The sequence below is a fragment of the Ictalurus punctatus genome, chromosome 3 (assembly GCF_001660625.3).
Source record: "Ictalurus punctatus breed USDA103 chromosome 3, Coco_2.0, whole genome shotgun sequence".
In the NCBI taxonomy this organism is placed as follows: domain Eukaryota; kingdom Metazoa; phylum Chordata; class Actinopteri; order Siluriformes; family Ictaluridae; genus Ictalurus; species Ictalurus punctatus.
Genome location: NC_030418.2, coordinates 16,828,501 through 16,845,664, shown reverse-complemented (window position 1 = coordinate 16,845,664; position 17,164 = coordinate 16,828,501). Strand labels below are relative to the sequence as shown.

Here is a 17,164-nt window from a genome sequence, read left to right as displayed (position 1 = left end):
ACTATTTATAAGATATTTCTGCAACATTTAAGTTAATTGGGAGATATAACATTTAAAAAAAGCTTTAATGTAGTGTGTAGCTTTTTTTGGTTACAATAGCATACATTTTGACCTTTTTTTGTTGTATTTGTGTATATTTGTGTATGTGTCGATTGGGCATTACAGGAAATGCAAATCAAAATGGGGCTTTAGTGTTCTTCCTCTGTGGACATCAAAAGCTCAGAGAATCCTCACAAAGAGCATTGCACAGAGCAGAGAGCGAGACATCCTGAAGCTCATACGCTACACCCACACAATAACTGTACCCTGATGTTCTGTGTACAGTAATGTGATCTGTAATTAGTGGCTGTTAATTATAGCCTGACATTAAACCAAGAGTGACTAGTCATTAACAATATTCTGTTTGTGCTTCTGCAGTCAGAACATCATCCTGTAAAACAAGTTATTTGCAGGCTCATCATTTTGTCTTTTTAAAAAAAAAACTTTTTCGAGGGTGTGTGTGTGTGTGTGTGTGGGGGGGGGGGGGGGGGGGGGCAGGATTCTAGTTCTGATTTGAATTTATCTGAAGTATATAGTTTCGTGCCTGTTGGATGACATATTTCATTCATAATTAATTGGCTATCATCATTCAAAATGACAAACAAGAACATTTGCATTAGTATTTATACAAATGGACGTGTGTAATTTTTAATACAATTTTCCAAACAAGGCAATGGCAGAAGTATGAGAAGTCTACTACTACTGTAACAAACAAGTGTATGGTTGTACATTAAGCATCAGTGTTTCTTCTAGGTAGCATTAATTGTGAAGTGATAATGTGGTGTAATATATCACTTATTTATGACAGCAATGCCCAGTATTTTGCGTCTTATCACAACTTGGAACTGATGATAACTGGGCAATTCAGGGTTGTCACAGAGTGGCAGCTGCTGCCATGGACTTAAGCCTTACTACCCCATTTGGCACCCCAACACTGAACTTACATTCATGACGCTGGATGTGACAGTGACACAGCAGGTAGTGTTGTTGCTTCACAGCTACAAGTTCCTTGGTTCAGTCTGCAGGTATTGTATTTTTCTGAGTTTTGCACCCCAAACCTATGTGCACATGTACGTGGTGCCCTGTGGTGGATTGGTATCCCATCCATGGTGTATTCCTGTCTTGCTTCTAGTGTTTTCACTTGTGTCTACTGCAGATGAATGATTTAAGTAATGAACTATGAAGCTAATATAGAAAGTCCATATTGGAGCAATTCATTTTGAATGAAAGGTTACCTTTTTTGTCTCGTATGCACCCACATTATTAGGAACACCTGCAAATTCATGCAGTTATCCAATCAGCAAATGATGTGGCAGCAGCTCAATGCAAAAAAACAAAAACAAAAAACATCAGAATGAAGGAAAAGTGTGATCTCTGTGACTTTCTGTACCAGGCGAGCTGGTTTGAGCATTTCATAAACTGTATTTAGTATTTTGGAAACTGCTGATCTCATGGAAATTTCACACATGACAGGCTCTAGTGTTTACACAGAATGGTGCAAAAAACATTGAGTGAGCAACAATTCTGTGGGTGGAAATGCCTTGTTGATGAGAGAGGTCAGAGGACAATGGCCAGATTGGTTCAAGCTGCCAAATAATCACTCTTTACAACCGCTGTGAGCAGAAAAGCATCTCAAGAAAACATCAAACCTGAGGTGGATGGGCTACAGCAACAGAAGGCCACACTGGCTTCCACTCCTGTCAGGCAAGAATGGGAAACTGAGGCTATCACGAGCACAGAGTCACCAAAACTGGACAGTTGAAGATTAGAAAACTCCTGGTCTTTTTCTAGTCTTCAACTGTCCAGTTTCGGTCAGCTGGTGCCCATGATAGCCTCAGATTCTTGTTCTTGGCTGACAGCAGTGGAATCTGAGGTTGTCTTCTGTTGTTGTAGACCATCTACCTTGATATTTGATGCGTTGAGCATTCTGAGATGCTTTTCTGCTCACCACAGTTTTAAAGAGTGATTATTTGAGTTACTGTAGACTTCCTGTCAGCTCAAACCAGTCTGCTCAATCTCCTGTGACCTCTCTCAATAACAAGGTATTCCAGGCTGCAGACCCTCCACTCACGGATGTTTTTTGTTTTTCGCACCATTCTGTGTAAACTCTAGAGACCGTTGTGTGTGAAATTCCCAGGAGTCAGCCAAGATACAACACCCCTGGAGCAGAGTGAGAGGGTTAAGGGCCTTGCTCAAGGGCCCAACATTGGCAGCCTGGGAGTGCTGGGGCTTGAACCCCCGACCTTCTGATCAGTAACCCAGAGCCTGGCCACATATTTCACTGTTATTAACTCCTTCCTTTACGCCATGATTGGATTATATTTTGTTGTAAGCTTGCAGAGCCTGGCAGAGCTGGGGCTTGAATCCCTGATCTTCCAATCAGTAACCCAGAGCCTTAACGTCAAGCCACCACTGCCCCGGTACTCTAACAGTACTCTATCCCTGTCTGTAGAGAATGGCCACGTAATTCACTGTTATTAACTCCTTCCTTTACACCATGATTGAAATATATTTAGTTGCAAACTTAAACAACATTGTGTGGACTAAAGGTGCACGCCCACTGAGAGAAATCAGGTGTGTCTGCGTAAAGCCCCACCCACTTTTACCTTACATGGCTATTGTGAGGCGAGTTGATTGACAGCAGGCAGCAGCTACTGGAGCTGCTGAGACATGGCGGAGCTTACAGTTTGAGTAGGGAACGCCAACAGTTACGGTAGTTTCGTTCGCACTAAAGTCGACACGTTACCGAATAAATGGCGAAGAAGAAGTGATAAAAGTGGACGGAAATGCTGCTGTTCGGAGAATTGCGCTGGAAGAGGAAAGAAGTGGCTAGAAAGTAAGTGAGCTGGGGAAATGTACCTAGCGCTAGCTGTTTAGTGCAGTCAACAGCCTCAGGCAACAAATATGGCTTCGTGTGCGTTTTTGCTCGGTGTGATCAGAAACTGCTGTATTAAGCCATCGTATATCATGGCACAGTCGCTCAAATCGTACAAGTGACCATAAGGAAGGGAGTTCCTGCTTTGGTTATCGGGGGTTCTGTTGGGTTTGAGTCGAGGTCACCGTCTCCGCCGACACAACAAGAAGCTAGCTTAGCCAGTTAGCTAGGGAACTGCGCGAATTGCAATGGAGCCGAAGCACAAAGAGTTGTTAGAGCAGTGCCACCAGAACTTGGTGCAGTCCATCCCGGATGCGCAGCGCCTCATCGAGCTGCTCGCCAAATCCGGCAGCCTGAGCGAGCGGGACACACTCGAGCTGGACCAGAACTGCTCCACCAGCTCCGAGAAAGTGGACCAGCTGCTGAAGATGCTCATGAGCAAGGAACGCGACCATTTCCTGGCCCTGTGTGTGGCACTGGAGAAAACCTACCCTCACCTGTATTCTGCCCTGTTCAGCAACGGGGGAGGACCGGCAGATCACTCCGGTAAGACTTACTGGATCACAGGATCCCTCCTCACTGAGATCAGGATGGAGGTCGCCATGTCTGCTCACGCAGCGCGAGTGTAAGCGGTGCTGAGATTTGGTGTGAGATTTCTTCTTTCCCTGTAAATCACACTAGTGTTACAGTAGACTAGAAAATCTGACAGCACTTACAGAAAGAAGCCTTCAGTCTACACTGAAATGTACTGATTACCTCTAGTGCAGTATTTCCCTGTAGAATCACTGGAGTAATTAGATATGATGGACGGAAGTATACCCCACCCCCCACCCCCCATGATAAAATAAAATAAAATAAAATAAATAATTATGGGGCCAGAATTTGATCGGAGATGGTAGGTAATAGGAGTTTTTTAATTTTTATTTTGTTCTCTTATTATTTTTTTTAATACTGATGATCCACACTTACCTAATTTGAACTGCAGGTCATCTGAATCTTAAAAAGTGCAACACAATTTCTTTTATATTGAATTCTTGGCAAATTCACACTGTTTCATCTTTGGAGTGGGGGAAGTAAAAAGATCTGAATTTTGGAAAATGGAGAATGAAAAGTTGTTTACTTTCTTAGTTTACCCAAACATTCCTCCACATCATGCTTGATGACATTAAGCGCAGCATCTGTAATGTAATTCTTTTCACATCACGTGTTCCTGATCGACGTGGTGGTTTCCATGGGAACACTTGCCTTTCAATATGAACGTGTGCGCCCTACTTGCGTTTTTTTTTTACTTATATTCCTTAATCGCCATTTTTGTTTACTTTTCGTCTTGCTGTCAGATGAACGAGGTGATCATCTGATGCCGTTCCACTGATTTGTTCGGATTTCTTGATTTTTAGAATACCGTTTTGTCTCTCAAACTGTCGCTGTCAGCTTTTACTTAGTGCATCGAGTTGTGTGGAAGGAAATGGATCTTAAGTGATGAAACATGGAGGAAGAGTTTCTTTTAGAGAGCGTGTTCAATATTGATGGTTGTTAAAAGCAAAGGCGTGTGCCCTCTCAGCGTGGCACTGAGTGCTGCTTCTGCAGGCATAGAAGATTCTCGTAAGCAGGAGAAATGTCAGCTCATGCGCATCAAATACGTTCCGATCCCCACACACACACACACACACTTTGCATTGTGTAAAAGAAAGAGACTTCAGGTCCACGTTTCTGCATCTTCCACATTGCGTCTTAAATATGTTCAGTGATTCCTAAATCTCCACAAGAAGTCGGTGGTTAGAAGGTGTTTCTGTAACAGTGCTGCTTTAACTGTTGTTCCTGTTTAACTGTTATTCAAATCACAGGTTTATACTAGGGTTAGGGCTGTAACAACTAACCCGATAAAATCGATAAGAAGTGATCATTAACATTATCGACAATAAATTTCATTAAGGATTAGTCGGGTCTGTGACATCACTGTGGATAATCCCTGTCAGTGACGTCGCTTCACGATGGTGAAAAAGACATTTCTATGAATAAAACACATCTGAAAAACAGCGGAGGTCACAGAGTGAGCTGCTGCTGCGGGAGAAGTGCGCGATCTGGGTCGTCCGAAACATGAGTGTTTTATGTTTTGCGTTTCAAACAAATTCGTAAGTGTATTAGCGTGGCTTGTCATGTCGGATGCTGCGACAGATGTGTGCGCTGTTTAATGTGTTCCAGACGTGTTATCTTCAGTGCAGAAATGACCGTTTTACCTTTATATCCTTATCCGGATTTATTCATAAATCCTCGTCCTGACAGTGAGTGAGTCTCCATTAAACTTCACTGAAGAGCGCAATAATCCAATATTAAGACAATACTCTGATTAAGAGACTATCATGTAAACAGCTATTTTTGATTAACTTAATCCGACTAAAGTCATACTCGAAGTAAACACAAATCGAATTAAGACATGTGGAGTATTCCTGTTTTAGTCGCATTATCGAAGTGCATTACAGACATGTACACACCTTAATCACACTATTAACTTCGTGTGGGAGTTTTCATCGCGTTTTGCGACAGGACACGTACACACACGGCAGTACTCAACCGTTTTACGACAAACAGGAGAGCATGGCTGCGCCTCAAACCACGGACGTACCTACTTTATAGTAGGCAATATACATGTACTATATAGTAGGTAAGTACGTGGTTTGGGACGCGGCCCACGGCTTCAAGCAGTCGTCTATTGGCACGTATAGCATGACTAATAATAACTGCACTTGAACCTTTCGTAAAATTAAAAATAAAAACTCCCAAAACTGTATACGGTACCATGACGAAGACGAACTGTATGTTGATTCGTGAAATTCTGGAGGGAACGTCAGACGGCGTGGCACGGTGACGTAATGACGTGTGATGTTAATCGATCTATGTTCTATAACATGTAAAACAAGAACATGAAAGGAACATTCTAAAAGTGACTCATGTAAACACCTTAATCACAATACTGTCTTATTCAGAATAAGGTTAATAATTAGATTATTGCTGTCCATGTAAAAGTAGTCAGTGTCAAACTGTTGTGTTTTAAGCGGAATCAATCACTTTAGGATGTGCTGTTGTTGAACAGTGTTCCTTATCAGGGTGGGAACAGCGATCGTGCTTCTTGTCAGGCCGCATCACCTTGTCACGTTCCTATAACTGCACACCATGTTGTTTTATTCCTTTACACAATGTTAGTCTTCGATTCCTATTAGCATTCCTTAGATTTCCTTACAATAAGCTCATATATCTAACAAATGCATTATTTTACGACCGAACATATTGAATGTATGTCTTTGTCAAACCTTTTTAAAGCACTTCTTTCGTTATGTTGCTGTGGCAAGTGTGTGATGTGTTAGACCAAGGGCGGCCACGTCCTCCAGCCAGCTCTGAATAGACAGATGAAAGCCTAAGCTCTCCCTCTCCCTCGCTGGCTCACACACTCACGTGTATGATGATTTGCAGTGATCGCGACCTGCTCTGAAGTCATTCTCTCAAGCTGCCACTGCTGAGCCTCAACTCTTTTCACTGCCAAGCCTCTTCATACACACACCCGCAGTCATGAACACACACACAGGCTGGGAGTGGGAGCGGTGGAGGAGGGGCAGGTTTGGTTAGTGTAGGGCAGTATGGTGGAAGCTCCAACTGCTTCTTCAAGCTGGCTGAAGGAGCTGCACACTGCAGTGTGTATTGAACACACACCATCATAAATCAACGTAAACAGGGAGGCAAAAGATGAGCATTTCAAGTCATTGAGATTCATGTGTGATATGATAATTAAATGGGTGTGCTGGAAACATTTCTAAAAATCTGATTATTTATGGTGACCTAAATGGGCTTAGCCTAGACGTTTGACTAGTTGACAGCTCTTGCATCTTTTTAATGAAATTTCAAAAAAAACCGTTGGTGCGATGTTTGCTCTGCACTGTACATTAGACGGTCATGTTGATTTAGCTCAGAGGTGTCAGACTCCAGTCCTGGAGGGGAGCAGCACTGCAGAGTCCTGCCTCATTTAACCCACCCATTTCAACTCCTCAGCTAATTAGCAAGACTTTCATGAGGTGCATGAGCAGGCCCCCCACCCCCAAATTTCTGCAGGTCCTGATTTCGACACTTTTCCCTTGAACATGTTAAAGACAGCGTTGTCCTGGCATCTTTGCCCAGCTCTATCCACAGTCTTCCAGTCTAAATATTTATTTGATGTGATCCATAGGCTGGAGTTCTACCACTGGCTGGCTTGTGGGAGTTGGCTTTGAGAGAAACCATCCATTTCTGTTTTAAAATCAAGTGGTTGTTTAATTTGAAATGGCTTGTTCACAGCAGGCCAAAGGGTGACTCCTCCATGCAGTCAAACAGAGGGCTGAGCAGAGACAACAGGCCGTTTGTTTTAAGCTGAGCTACTCCAAAGTGCACAGTCAGCAGCTTGCTCTGTTTATGGACCATGGGGGCTGTCAGCTCGGATCCCGATAGATCCAACTTGTGGAAAGAGAGAACAACGGCAGGACATAATGTCTCACTTTTGTCCTTTTCTTATTCTCTGTGAGAGGGCGCTTTTATGCAGTCTATATATGATGATGGAATCAAGGAATCTGTGCACATTTGCTAAGGTTTAATATCTGCTTTTGTAGCCTTGCCAAAATTCAGTCTAAACATTTGAGTCAGAAAATGTAAGAATTCTTTCTACAGGGGTTGAGCAATCATAAGTTTATTACCTAGGCCATGGTTTCTCAACCTTTCGCCCACTGTGACCCACTTTTTTTTTGAATGGCAGTCATTCATGGCCCACCTGTCAATTACTAGGTACTGATTTAATCTGTTTCTGTTTCGAAAAACAGTAAAACCGTACTTGATATATTGCAGGTTGTACTTGGGAACACATTTTGCTGCCCTCGAAGTAGGAGTTTCTGAATCGACTACATACTTTCTTTTATAAATAAATAAATAAATGGATGTATTTTTACAGACATTGAATTGTGTTCAGATTAGCACGGTGCATGGAGGTAGCACATACGTAAGAGCAGCACTACATAAAGAGACCTTGATTGAGGTCCATGATTGGGCAACTAATAAATGATGGTCTGCGTTTATATAGCGCTTTTATCCGAAGCACTTTACACTGTGTCTCATTCACCCATTCAGACACACTCACACACCAGTTGTAGCAGAGCTAATTTTGGGTCATAACCCAGTGGTTGAGAAATGCTGACGTAGACCACTGGATAAGTAGAAGTGCCAATGTGATGCCCAGTGCCATATTTTAAAAATGGGACCTAGTAGCTAGGTTGGTGATAACTAATGTAATGCAATAAGGTATGGTGAGCCAGTCACATGCTTTAATACAGATTAAGGGAAACAAACATGATTATTCTCTTCTAACAAAATTTCTAATGTAGTACATCATGTTTAAATCACAAGTCAGAAAGTCATTGGGCAACGGTTCGGTTATGAGATGAGAAGATATTTGAGTCTGACAAGCTAATTTTCTCTTGATTATGGGCTTTTAACTGCGACATGACTGTTACTAATAGACGGAGCGTTCGATGGCAGCAGTGACACAGTGGTACAGAGGACAACGATGCCTCATCACAGCTTCTGGTTCGAGCCTGAGTTGGGGTTACTGCCTGTATGGAGTTTCTGTGCATATGGGTTTCCTCTGGGTTCTCTGGTTTCTTTCTAGCTGTGAATGAGCTTACGAATGTGTGGACTGACACAGTGTGTTCCTGGAGTAGTCTCCTGATCCACTGCAACCCTGACCAGGGTAAACGTTACTGAAAAGTGAGTGAGTGAGTTTCTATGACAGCTTTGAGTTGGACTTTATTCTGCACGGTTTATGAAAAATCTATCGGTCATATGTGTGTTTAATTAACCTGCGTAGTAAAAATCATACCCCAGTCAAACAGCTCGCATGTCGGCTGATTCGGAAGCATGCGCTATACTCGCAGCGTTGAGGTGTGTAACACGTTAATATACCTGCTTTCAAGGACAGGAAGGTTTGTATTTTTTTCTTTTTTTCATGCTGTCTGCTGTGCACACTGTCCTGGTTGGGCTGCTGCAGTGGATGTTGCTCTACTTTTAGCTGCTGTCATGCGTCTAATCCAGTATCTGCAACTCAGCAAGACAGCCTTTTGTATAACTGGACCTGACTAATACAACCTACTGCACCAAACCGCTGGAATGAATATGCTGTTAATGTTTTTTGGCTTTGTGTTGAATGAATCGCAGAGCATTCCTGAAATTATGGAAAGATAATCTTAATTCCTGGAAGATTGTAGGAACTTTTTTTTACTTGTAAATTTGCTACGAGTCGGCATTCATCTTATATAATTTAATCATAAGCGAAACAGGGCTTATTATTCTGGATGGGATTGCTATGCTGTATGTGTGTGTGTGCATACACTAAATGAAATTAGCATGAATAGGTTCTTGTATCTACAAGGTGTTGAGTCTGGTGGCATTGTCCGCCATGAGTCAGTACCATCAAAAAAAAAAAAAAAAAGACTTAATTACCATTTGCAAGCCATCTCAAGCGTCTTAATTACTGAGTAATGCACCGGAAATGCCAAAGTCTAAATACTGGTTGTGCAGCAATAGAAATAAACAGTGCTGCTCTAAGTTCCTTCAGTGCTGTATTCTGGACCTGATGACTGACACTGGACTGATAGCTGGCTACAATCAGACCCTGTAATAGAGGCTTTTGAAAATGGGCCCACTAATCCGCCCATGGCTGACTGACCTGACACATGTAGCTTTTAATAGGTTAAGAGCAGCTATTAAGCATGGGACAGGCAGTAATGCACAGCTGTGTGCACTGTGCTGAACAAAGGGAAATGTATTTTCGTGTGGTGGTGAACCTTATCTAACCTTCACTATAAGGAACAGATCGAGACACTATTACCTGGTGCAACATGGGTTTCATTTCATTTCGACATATTGAACTTGTTTGGGGGAAGTCTGAGAATGTTTGCTCCAGGAACTTTTCATTCTGTACAGTTCTAACGTGACTATGCTGTGCCTTGCTTAGAAACATTTCTGCCAGTATTTGATATGACTGACCTTGTTTATTTATGCTGACATGTATTTCACTTCAGTCATAACAGTTTGCACTATTTAGCAAAGTAGGGCAAATTTTAAGTTTGGCCAGTTGGTGCTTTTACAGGACCATTACTCTTATCAAGGTGACAGTGCAGGTAGCTTTAATTCTTTACTGTGAAGTGATTTATAATGCGTGTTTAACTTACTAAACATTTCTAAATTTAGACCTGCACGTAGTAACGGACGGTATGACGGTTGATCCGATACACTGGTTGTCGTATCAGTATGGGACATGTGAGATAAGTAAGGATTTAAAAAAAAAAAAAAACGACTGATCATGCTGTTATAGATATAAAATAATTAACAACGGGTGTTGATTATTTTCCAATAACGGTATGTTCCAAAGTGTTCTACCCCACAGCAATTTGCCAATGACTGCAATTTTTTTTAATCATTAAAGAATGACACTTTATTTATTTATTTATTTATTTATTTATTTATTTTTTTATTTTTTATATTTGTTTGTAACTGTTTTTAAAGGTGCAACACTCCATTTTTTTATTTCTTACAGTTAACCTGGACGTATGTAGAACGTTATAAAAATAACGGTTAAAGCCACTGACTCGGCACAAATGTATTATGTGGCTGAGGAACCCATTTGGAAAACCGTGGGCCGTGAGTGTCTGTGTTTGCATGGCCCTCTTGTCAGTCATTTTATAGACATGCCTCCAATGCCCCTTCAGTCCACCCCCATCTCAGTGTGTTTGGAAAGGAAAAATTATGTTGAAACTGGTAGGTGCCCAGTGCAGCTGGATAATTCTTTTGTGAGCAAAAGACCATGCCGTGCTTTTGGGGAAAAATGGCGAGAAACTCGGTAGAACCAGAGTAAGCATTTCAAAGCTGGAGGAATTAAGTAGTGTAGAAGGAGACTTGAAATTAACGATGTTGCTCTTTGATAGCTTTGTAAACCCAATTTGTATGAAGCTTAGAGTTATCTGAATTGGCGGCTTTACGTAACCAATCATGTACATAAGTTTTTATCACTTAGAGAGCCACGTAAAGCAATGCTTAGGATGAACCATCTTACATGTATAATGTTTAACATCGATACATTTATTACATTAATACGAGTCTACAAAAGCCTTCAAGTGCAGGGATATTCTCTGTATACATTTAAAAGGATTATACAATAAGCTCAGATGTTTCTAATTATAGGTTGTTCAGAAATAGGCATGTTGTTTGTCAGTGTCATACCTGTAAACGAGGTGGTGAGCATGAAAACATCACATGCCCACAACTGAGAGGCCTATGATTAAAGAGTTGTGAATGGTGGAAATGGTTGGAAACTGTTTAGAATATGTTTTTTCTTCTCTTTTACTTTCTTTTCCTATATTGTCTTCCATGTTGTCTTGCCTCCACACCACCTGTAATTGAGTATCATCTGTTTTTTTTGGTTGTGTCTTTAAATTTGGTCATAGGTGACATGATGTAATTTCATCTGCTTTTGTAGTTGGTGACTGTTGGATTACATTGCTGTCCAACCACGTTTTCAAAAGTTGGAAGGTCTCTACATGGGTGACATCATCTGATATGTGAGAGCTTTATGCTGCAGGCCTTTCCCTTAAAACTACTGTAAACACTGGCACTTCATGTGAGCGATGCTGAATCCTGATTTGTTGCGTCTCCTGAACCTTGCCCTTGGTGCCACAGCATTGCCGTGCGGCCTCATGGGAAACTGCAAGCTAGCTGAACAAAGGCTTCCTGGTCCGTATGGTGCCTCTGCTCCTGAGGCACTGTGCACTATGTCTTTCTGCTGTCTGGGAGAGAAAAGGGGGTGACTTTGAACTGGGCTCGCTCCAGATTTAATCAAACAGCACTGGCTTCTTCAGGAAAGAAGGAACACTGCCAGAATGAATTTGATGTAAACGCCTGAGATGTGGGTAAACAGAATCGTTTGTCAGACTCTCTCTATAGCCATCTCTGCAGGCCTGGCATGATGACAAGGAGCACTTCAGGCTGAAAATAGGAGCTGAGCTGAGCTCAGATCTGTTCGTTTTGGAATACAAATAGTGAAGACTCCTAAATTTTCTCTGGTCAATTCAAAGGTATTAGTTTGAATCAGGTTATTCTGATTTAATGGGATTCACTGATAACTAAAAAAACGTAGAAAAAGCAGGATCTGTTGTGTATTGGGGACACGCATCTTGTGGCGCTAAATCAGTTTAAATTTGCAAGCGTTTGTCCTATTATTGGAAGATCGCGAGTTTGACGTTAACCAGCCGTTGACATCTGTGAGCTCATACTCATGGACGAGGGCGGATGGCGCGTTCCTCCGCGTGTGTCACGCTGTCCTGTGACGCAGCATGGGCAGCAATTTGAAAACAATTTGGTAGTTGGCTTCACGTGTCGCAGAGGAAGCACATGTTTGCTCTAACCCTCCCCAGTTTCTAGCAGTCATGTGACCGGGGAGAGCTGGCTAAGTGGTTGGGAATTGGGAAGTGGTGGCAAAATTGGAAAGAAAATGGTGCTGGTGGGGGGGGTGGGATTAATTATCATTAATAATAAAATCTATGAATCGACAGTAATCAGAATTGCATCATTGAGATCCTTCATTAAGCAGAATCCAAGTGGAAAGGCCTCGTAATTTTTTTGATACGTTAATTGTTACATTCTTTCTTTAAGTTTCCTGTTCTTCAGGATTTTAAATTTACTCACCTTTGCCATGAATGTGGTGGGACACAACATTTTTAGTATTTCATTGCTTTCCAATAAGCACATTTATGTGGTGTTTTAAACAAGAATGAAAAGCTGGATATCTAGTAAGCCAGCTGTGTTTATCCTAACCAAAATAGCAATATGTTGAGAGACCTTTTATTCCCGCACATACGATAGCTTGTCTTGCATGTTATATAATCTGTTGCTGGAATCCCCTTCACTGGTTTTTATATACTGTCTGTTTATATGTGTAATAAAGGATCAGATTTCAAAGCATGAGAAACTCTTTACAAATGTAATGAAGACATGATATGAAAGGTTATTTGATCATGTCTGAGTCTAGACAAAAGTAATAGGACTTTCATAGTCAATGTGATGTTTAACAAACCAGTGGATCTAGTGGAGTTTGTTTATTTTTTGGGTGCTTGGATTATTTGATTGTCAAAAACCACTATTGTGCTTGTCAATTTGACACCAGCTAGTGAGAGAGCAGCAAATGTTACATATTTTTTAGTAAAATGCCACCTTTACTGGTTTCATAATTAAACAGAATATTGTTACTCTTAGAATATTGTTACTTCTTCATTGAAGTGTACACTCAATTCTCACGCTCTGTCATCTTCCCTTTTTTTTTTATCCCTCCTACAAGGTTAGGGTTAATGCAAGGTTAATGTTACTACTGTGATATAATGATAGATAACGATATCTCCTAGGATAAACCTTATTTTAACTAGATTGCCATCATGTTCATCACAATTGATCGGCCTGGACTGAGCATGATCGTTTCGAGCAGTCTGAGAGTAGAACATTTTTGCAATTAAAAACAGGATTTTTTTTCATGCAGACTGTCATGTTAATGTAATATTTATGTAAATTTTCTGACCACTTCATTGTCATGCAGTTGTAGTCATGTGTGTACTTGGCAACATATTTCATCGATTAGGGGGTCTATGTTATGAAGCAAGCTCTGCCACACCCCAGGTCATGTCACTTCATGCCAAACATAGCAAAGCTGTTTTTGAATCAATTCACTTATAAGTAGTTAAACTATTTTCTCAACTCTGAAGCGATGAAGTATTTCTGAAGTATTTCTGTACGATACACGATGCATATTAATGTATATTGTGTGTCAAATCGCCATCCAGCTTTCGGCTCACGGCAAAGATGCTGGGGGTCAATTCACTGACCCCGTTAAAAACCAGTAGTCAGCACCCGAGCTCTGAAGGCAAGTCCACAAATTGAAAATTACTCCTTTCACACGTGCATAGCAAGCAAAGTGAATTTGCTGTTTCAGTTGGCGTGATAGCCAGCAGATATTGGCCTTTGTTTTGAATTTGACTGGTTGGAATTTGACTTATAAATCAGGGCTTGAAAACCAGGTAAGACCTCCTAGCTAGCTATTAACATCATTGATCCTATATTTACAACAAAGTATGAACCAGTAAAGAAGTGTATGGAATATATTACCTTGTTTAGTTTGGGTGTAGTCTATATAAGCCGCTTGATAATATTCTCATGCCATGCGAGATTTATTCATTAGTGATTCAAAATAATTATTAGTTTCCGACATAATATAAACTTAGAACCTGCTAGGTATATAACATTGCCTTGGTATATTGATGCTGTGTTGTGGAGTCATTAAGCTCAGTGTTTCCACACCTCATCGGCACAGAGCTGAGGTGAGTTTAGACAGCTGGACTGACACAAGTAGACAAGACTTGGCAGAAATCTTGATTCAGGCTTTACTGATGTCAGGTTTATTTTATTTGTATTTTTTTTTATAAAAAGAAATTCAATTAAAGTCTTTTACTTGTTGCAATCAGCACTGATTTTCTGAGTCTTGTGGCAAAAGCTAGTGCCTTTGCTCCTTTACTACATTAAGGTCATTTTGCACATAGACTAACTGGTACCAGGTGATAGATATTTACATTAAAATGGCAACTTTTATTAAATAAATCTTAAAGGGTGTAAACCTCAGGCTTCTGCATTATATGATACAATTTAGAAGGCAACAGTTTGATATTTGACGTTACCACTGAATCTGCTACAATATGATGATACGCTTTAGAAGCCTCCGACTGACATGTGACCAACTTCGCTCAGAATCTGGGATAGGCCTACTGCTAATTTGCAAATGATAATGACAAAGGTGTCAAATGAATGATTATTTTAAAAGCAGCAAAGTTACCGGCGAATCACTGTGCTAGGCTACTGAATTATTTACACATCAGTTTAAAAATCAGAATAATTTTTACTCCGCAGTTGTTTGTCATTTTTTCTGTAATAATTGATTCATGATTGTTTCTTCGATTAACTTCAATCGTCGCCTTTTAAAAACGGTTCATCAATCCAAATTTGTGGATCGTTACACCCCTTATAGATATCCAAGTTAATGTGATTTTATATACTCGTATGCACTCATTCGATGCTCAGTTATTCATCCAAATAGTATTTCATTTCATTCCTGCGTGTTTTCTTGTAAGTAGGCCTACATCAGTAATTACTAGGCTACACCCGTACACTGAGAAACCAATACTCTGAAAAGCCTCTAAAACGCTCCCTCTTAAAAACCTTGCTGCAGTTTCTGAAGTGTTCTCTCAAGGCTAAATCAAGGCTTGGTTTGCACATCTGTGCGTTTCTCTGTCATCATCCCGCGTCGGTGTGAAAGCGGAGAGCTGATGTATCCTGAGGCCGTGAGGTTGTAAGCTCGGCCTCTTTTATGTGAAGTACAGGGGAACTGATAATGAGACATGATCTTGCCACCCCTGTGCACTCATTGTTCCAAAAAAAAAAAAAAAAGGCAGGCGGAGAAAGGGTCCTGAATTGGAAGGCCAACGATTTAATGTCTTTCTCTTGTTTTAATGTTCTTTTTGAATGAGTGCTTTAATAATAATAATAATAATAATAATAATAATAATAATAATAATATGAACATGTTCTAAGCTCTAGGTTAAGCTGTGCTGGCATCAGAGATACAAACTTATTGTGCTTCCTGCTTTAGTATGTGTATATTTTTTTGTAATGCTTGCCAGCAAGAGAGTCATTTGCAGAGATCTATTAATGTGTTCCTTAAAATATTGTTTTAGTCTTAGTTGATTTGTATAGAAATAGCAACGGTACAGCAGCTTTATTGACTGTTCTGATCGATGGGGTGCAGAAGAATGATCACTGTTTAATAGCAAATTAATTTTGATCACTATCTAATTATTTTATTAACTTATTTGATTTCTTTCTTTTTTTTTTTTATTATTTCTGCACTACGTGTTCCAATTGCATGAAATTGGTTTGCACGGTCTTTAGCATTGATGTTTGTTGGTAAATATGACTTTTTATATGTACTCGTGTGTACGTGAATCGAAGGTTTTGACTCAGTGAATGTTGTGATGTCACATGACGCGTCATGGCGCAAATCTGCGTAAAATCTATGGCAATTTTGAAAAATTGCAAGCTGCTGGAATATTGTGGAGTTTGCTTAATTTTGCGTTTCTGCGATCGTGAAATCCTGGAGGAACTGACTGAAGGTTGAATGTCAGAATATACAGCAAATTTACACTGTTACACAAGCTGTACACTCACTACTTTACGTTGTTGCAAAGTGTCATTTCTTCAGTGTTGTCACATGAAAATATATAATCAAATATTTACAAAAATGTGAGGGGTGTACTCACTTTTGTGAGATACTGTAAAGTTATTTTGATTCAAAATAAGTGATCAGGGTAAGGATTGAAAGGCGTATGTGGAAACTATTTTGACTCCCCTTTATGCCAATAAAATATTTAATAATATACAGTATAATACGGCTTATGGCTGTACACAGACGGAACAGCCTCCATTTATACGGTGATATTTCTTTTGTCATAATTGAATGATTAGTTGTAGTATCGATTTGTATCGGCTTGTTTTCTTTATTATTTATATTATTTATTATTCTTTATTTAATGCAAATATGATGAATAAAACGACTGCTTTTTCACAAAATATTCAGTCGTATTCTTCGTCCCCTGACTTAGTGAACTAGCACGAGGATATGTTTTTGATGGAGACTCCAAAATGATAGAATCGACAGTATGTTCAATATATAAAAGTTCAGAAGCTAATCCATGCAAATATTATTTGAAGTCGAACAAGTCGAGGTTTACATTAGTTATTCATCTTGCGTGTAAATTTGCTCACACTCGGGAGCACGTAGCAACGTGCAACGATTTTCGGAATTTACAAGATGTTCATGAATACCCAATGTCTTGTATAAATGTTCATACAAATGATTTATAGATCAATCTTTTTTGTGCAAAAGTAATGCATAAATAAACACAAAAAATGCATTACTTTTCATGGATGCACAAAAGCACTGAATTCTGCAGTCCTAGCAATCCCTGGTTGATTGGTAGAACCTGTCATTCCCCAGGAATTGGTTCAAATACCAGGTTCAATTACATTTTATTGTTGGTGTGACATTTAATTTGACTCTCTGAATTGTCTTTTGTTTATTTTATCCATCAA

General features: G+C 40.1%; 1 protein-coding gene across 9 annotated transcripts in view; it reads left to right on the top strand.

Annotated features, from left to right (window-relative positions):
- Positions 1-2,671: 2,671 nt before the first annotated feature.
- dlg5a (discs, large homolog 5a (Drosophila)) overlaps positions 2,672-17,164 on the top strand; it is a 44,119-nt gene continuing 29,626 nt past the window's right edge. For 5 of the 9 annotated variants that reach the window (XM_053679680.1, XM_053679674.1, XM_053679676.1 and 2 more), the window contains exon 1: positions 2,673-3,460. In XM_053679680.1, coding sequence (XP_053535655.1) covers positions 3,163-3,460 — 298 coding nt within the window. In that variant the 5' untranslated portion in view covers positions 2,673-3,162. Of the gene's footprint in view, positions 3,461-17,164 lie in introns of all 9 variants that reach the window. The other 4 variants (XM_053679678.1, XM_053679677.1, XM_053679679.1 and 1 more) reach the window with 3 other exon arrangements.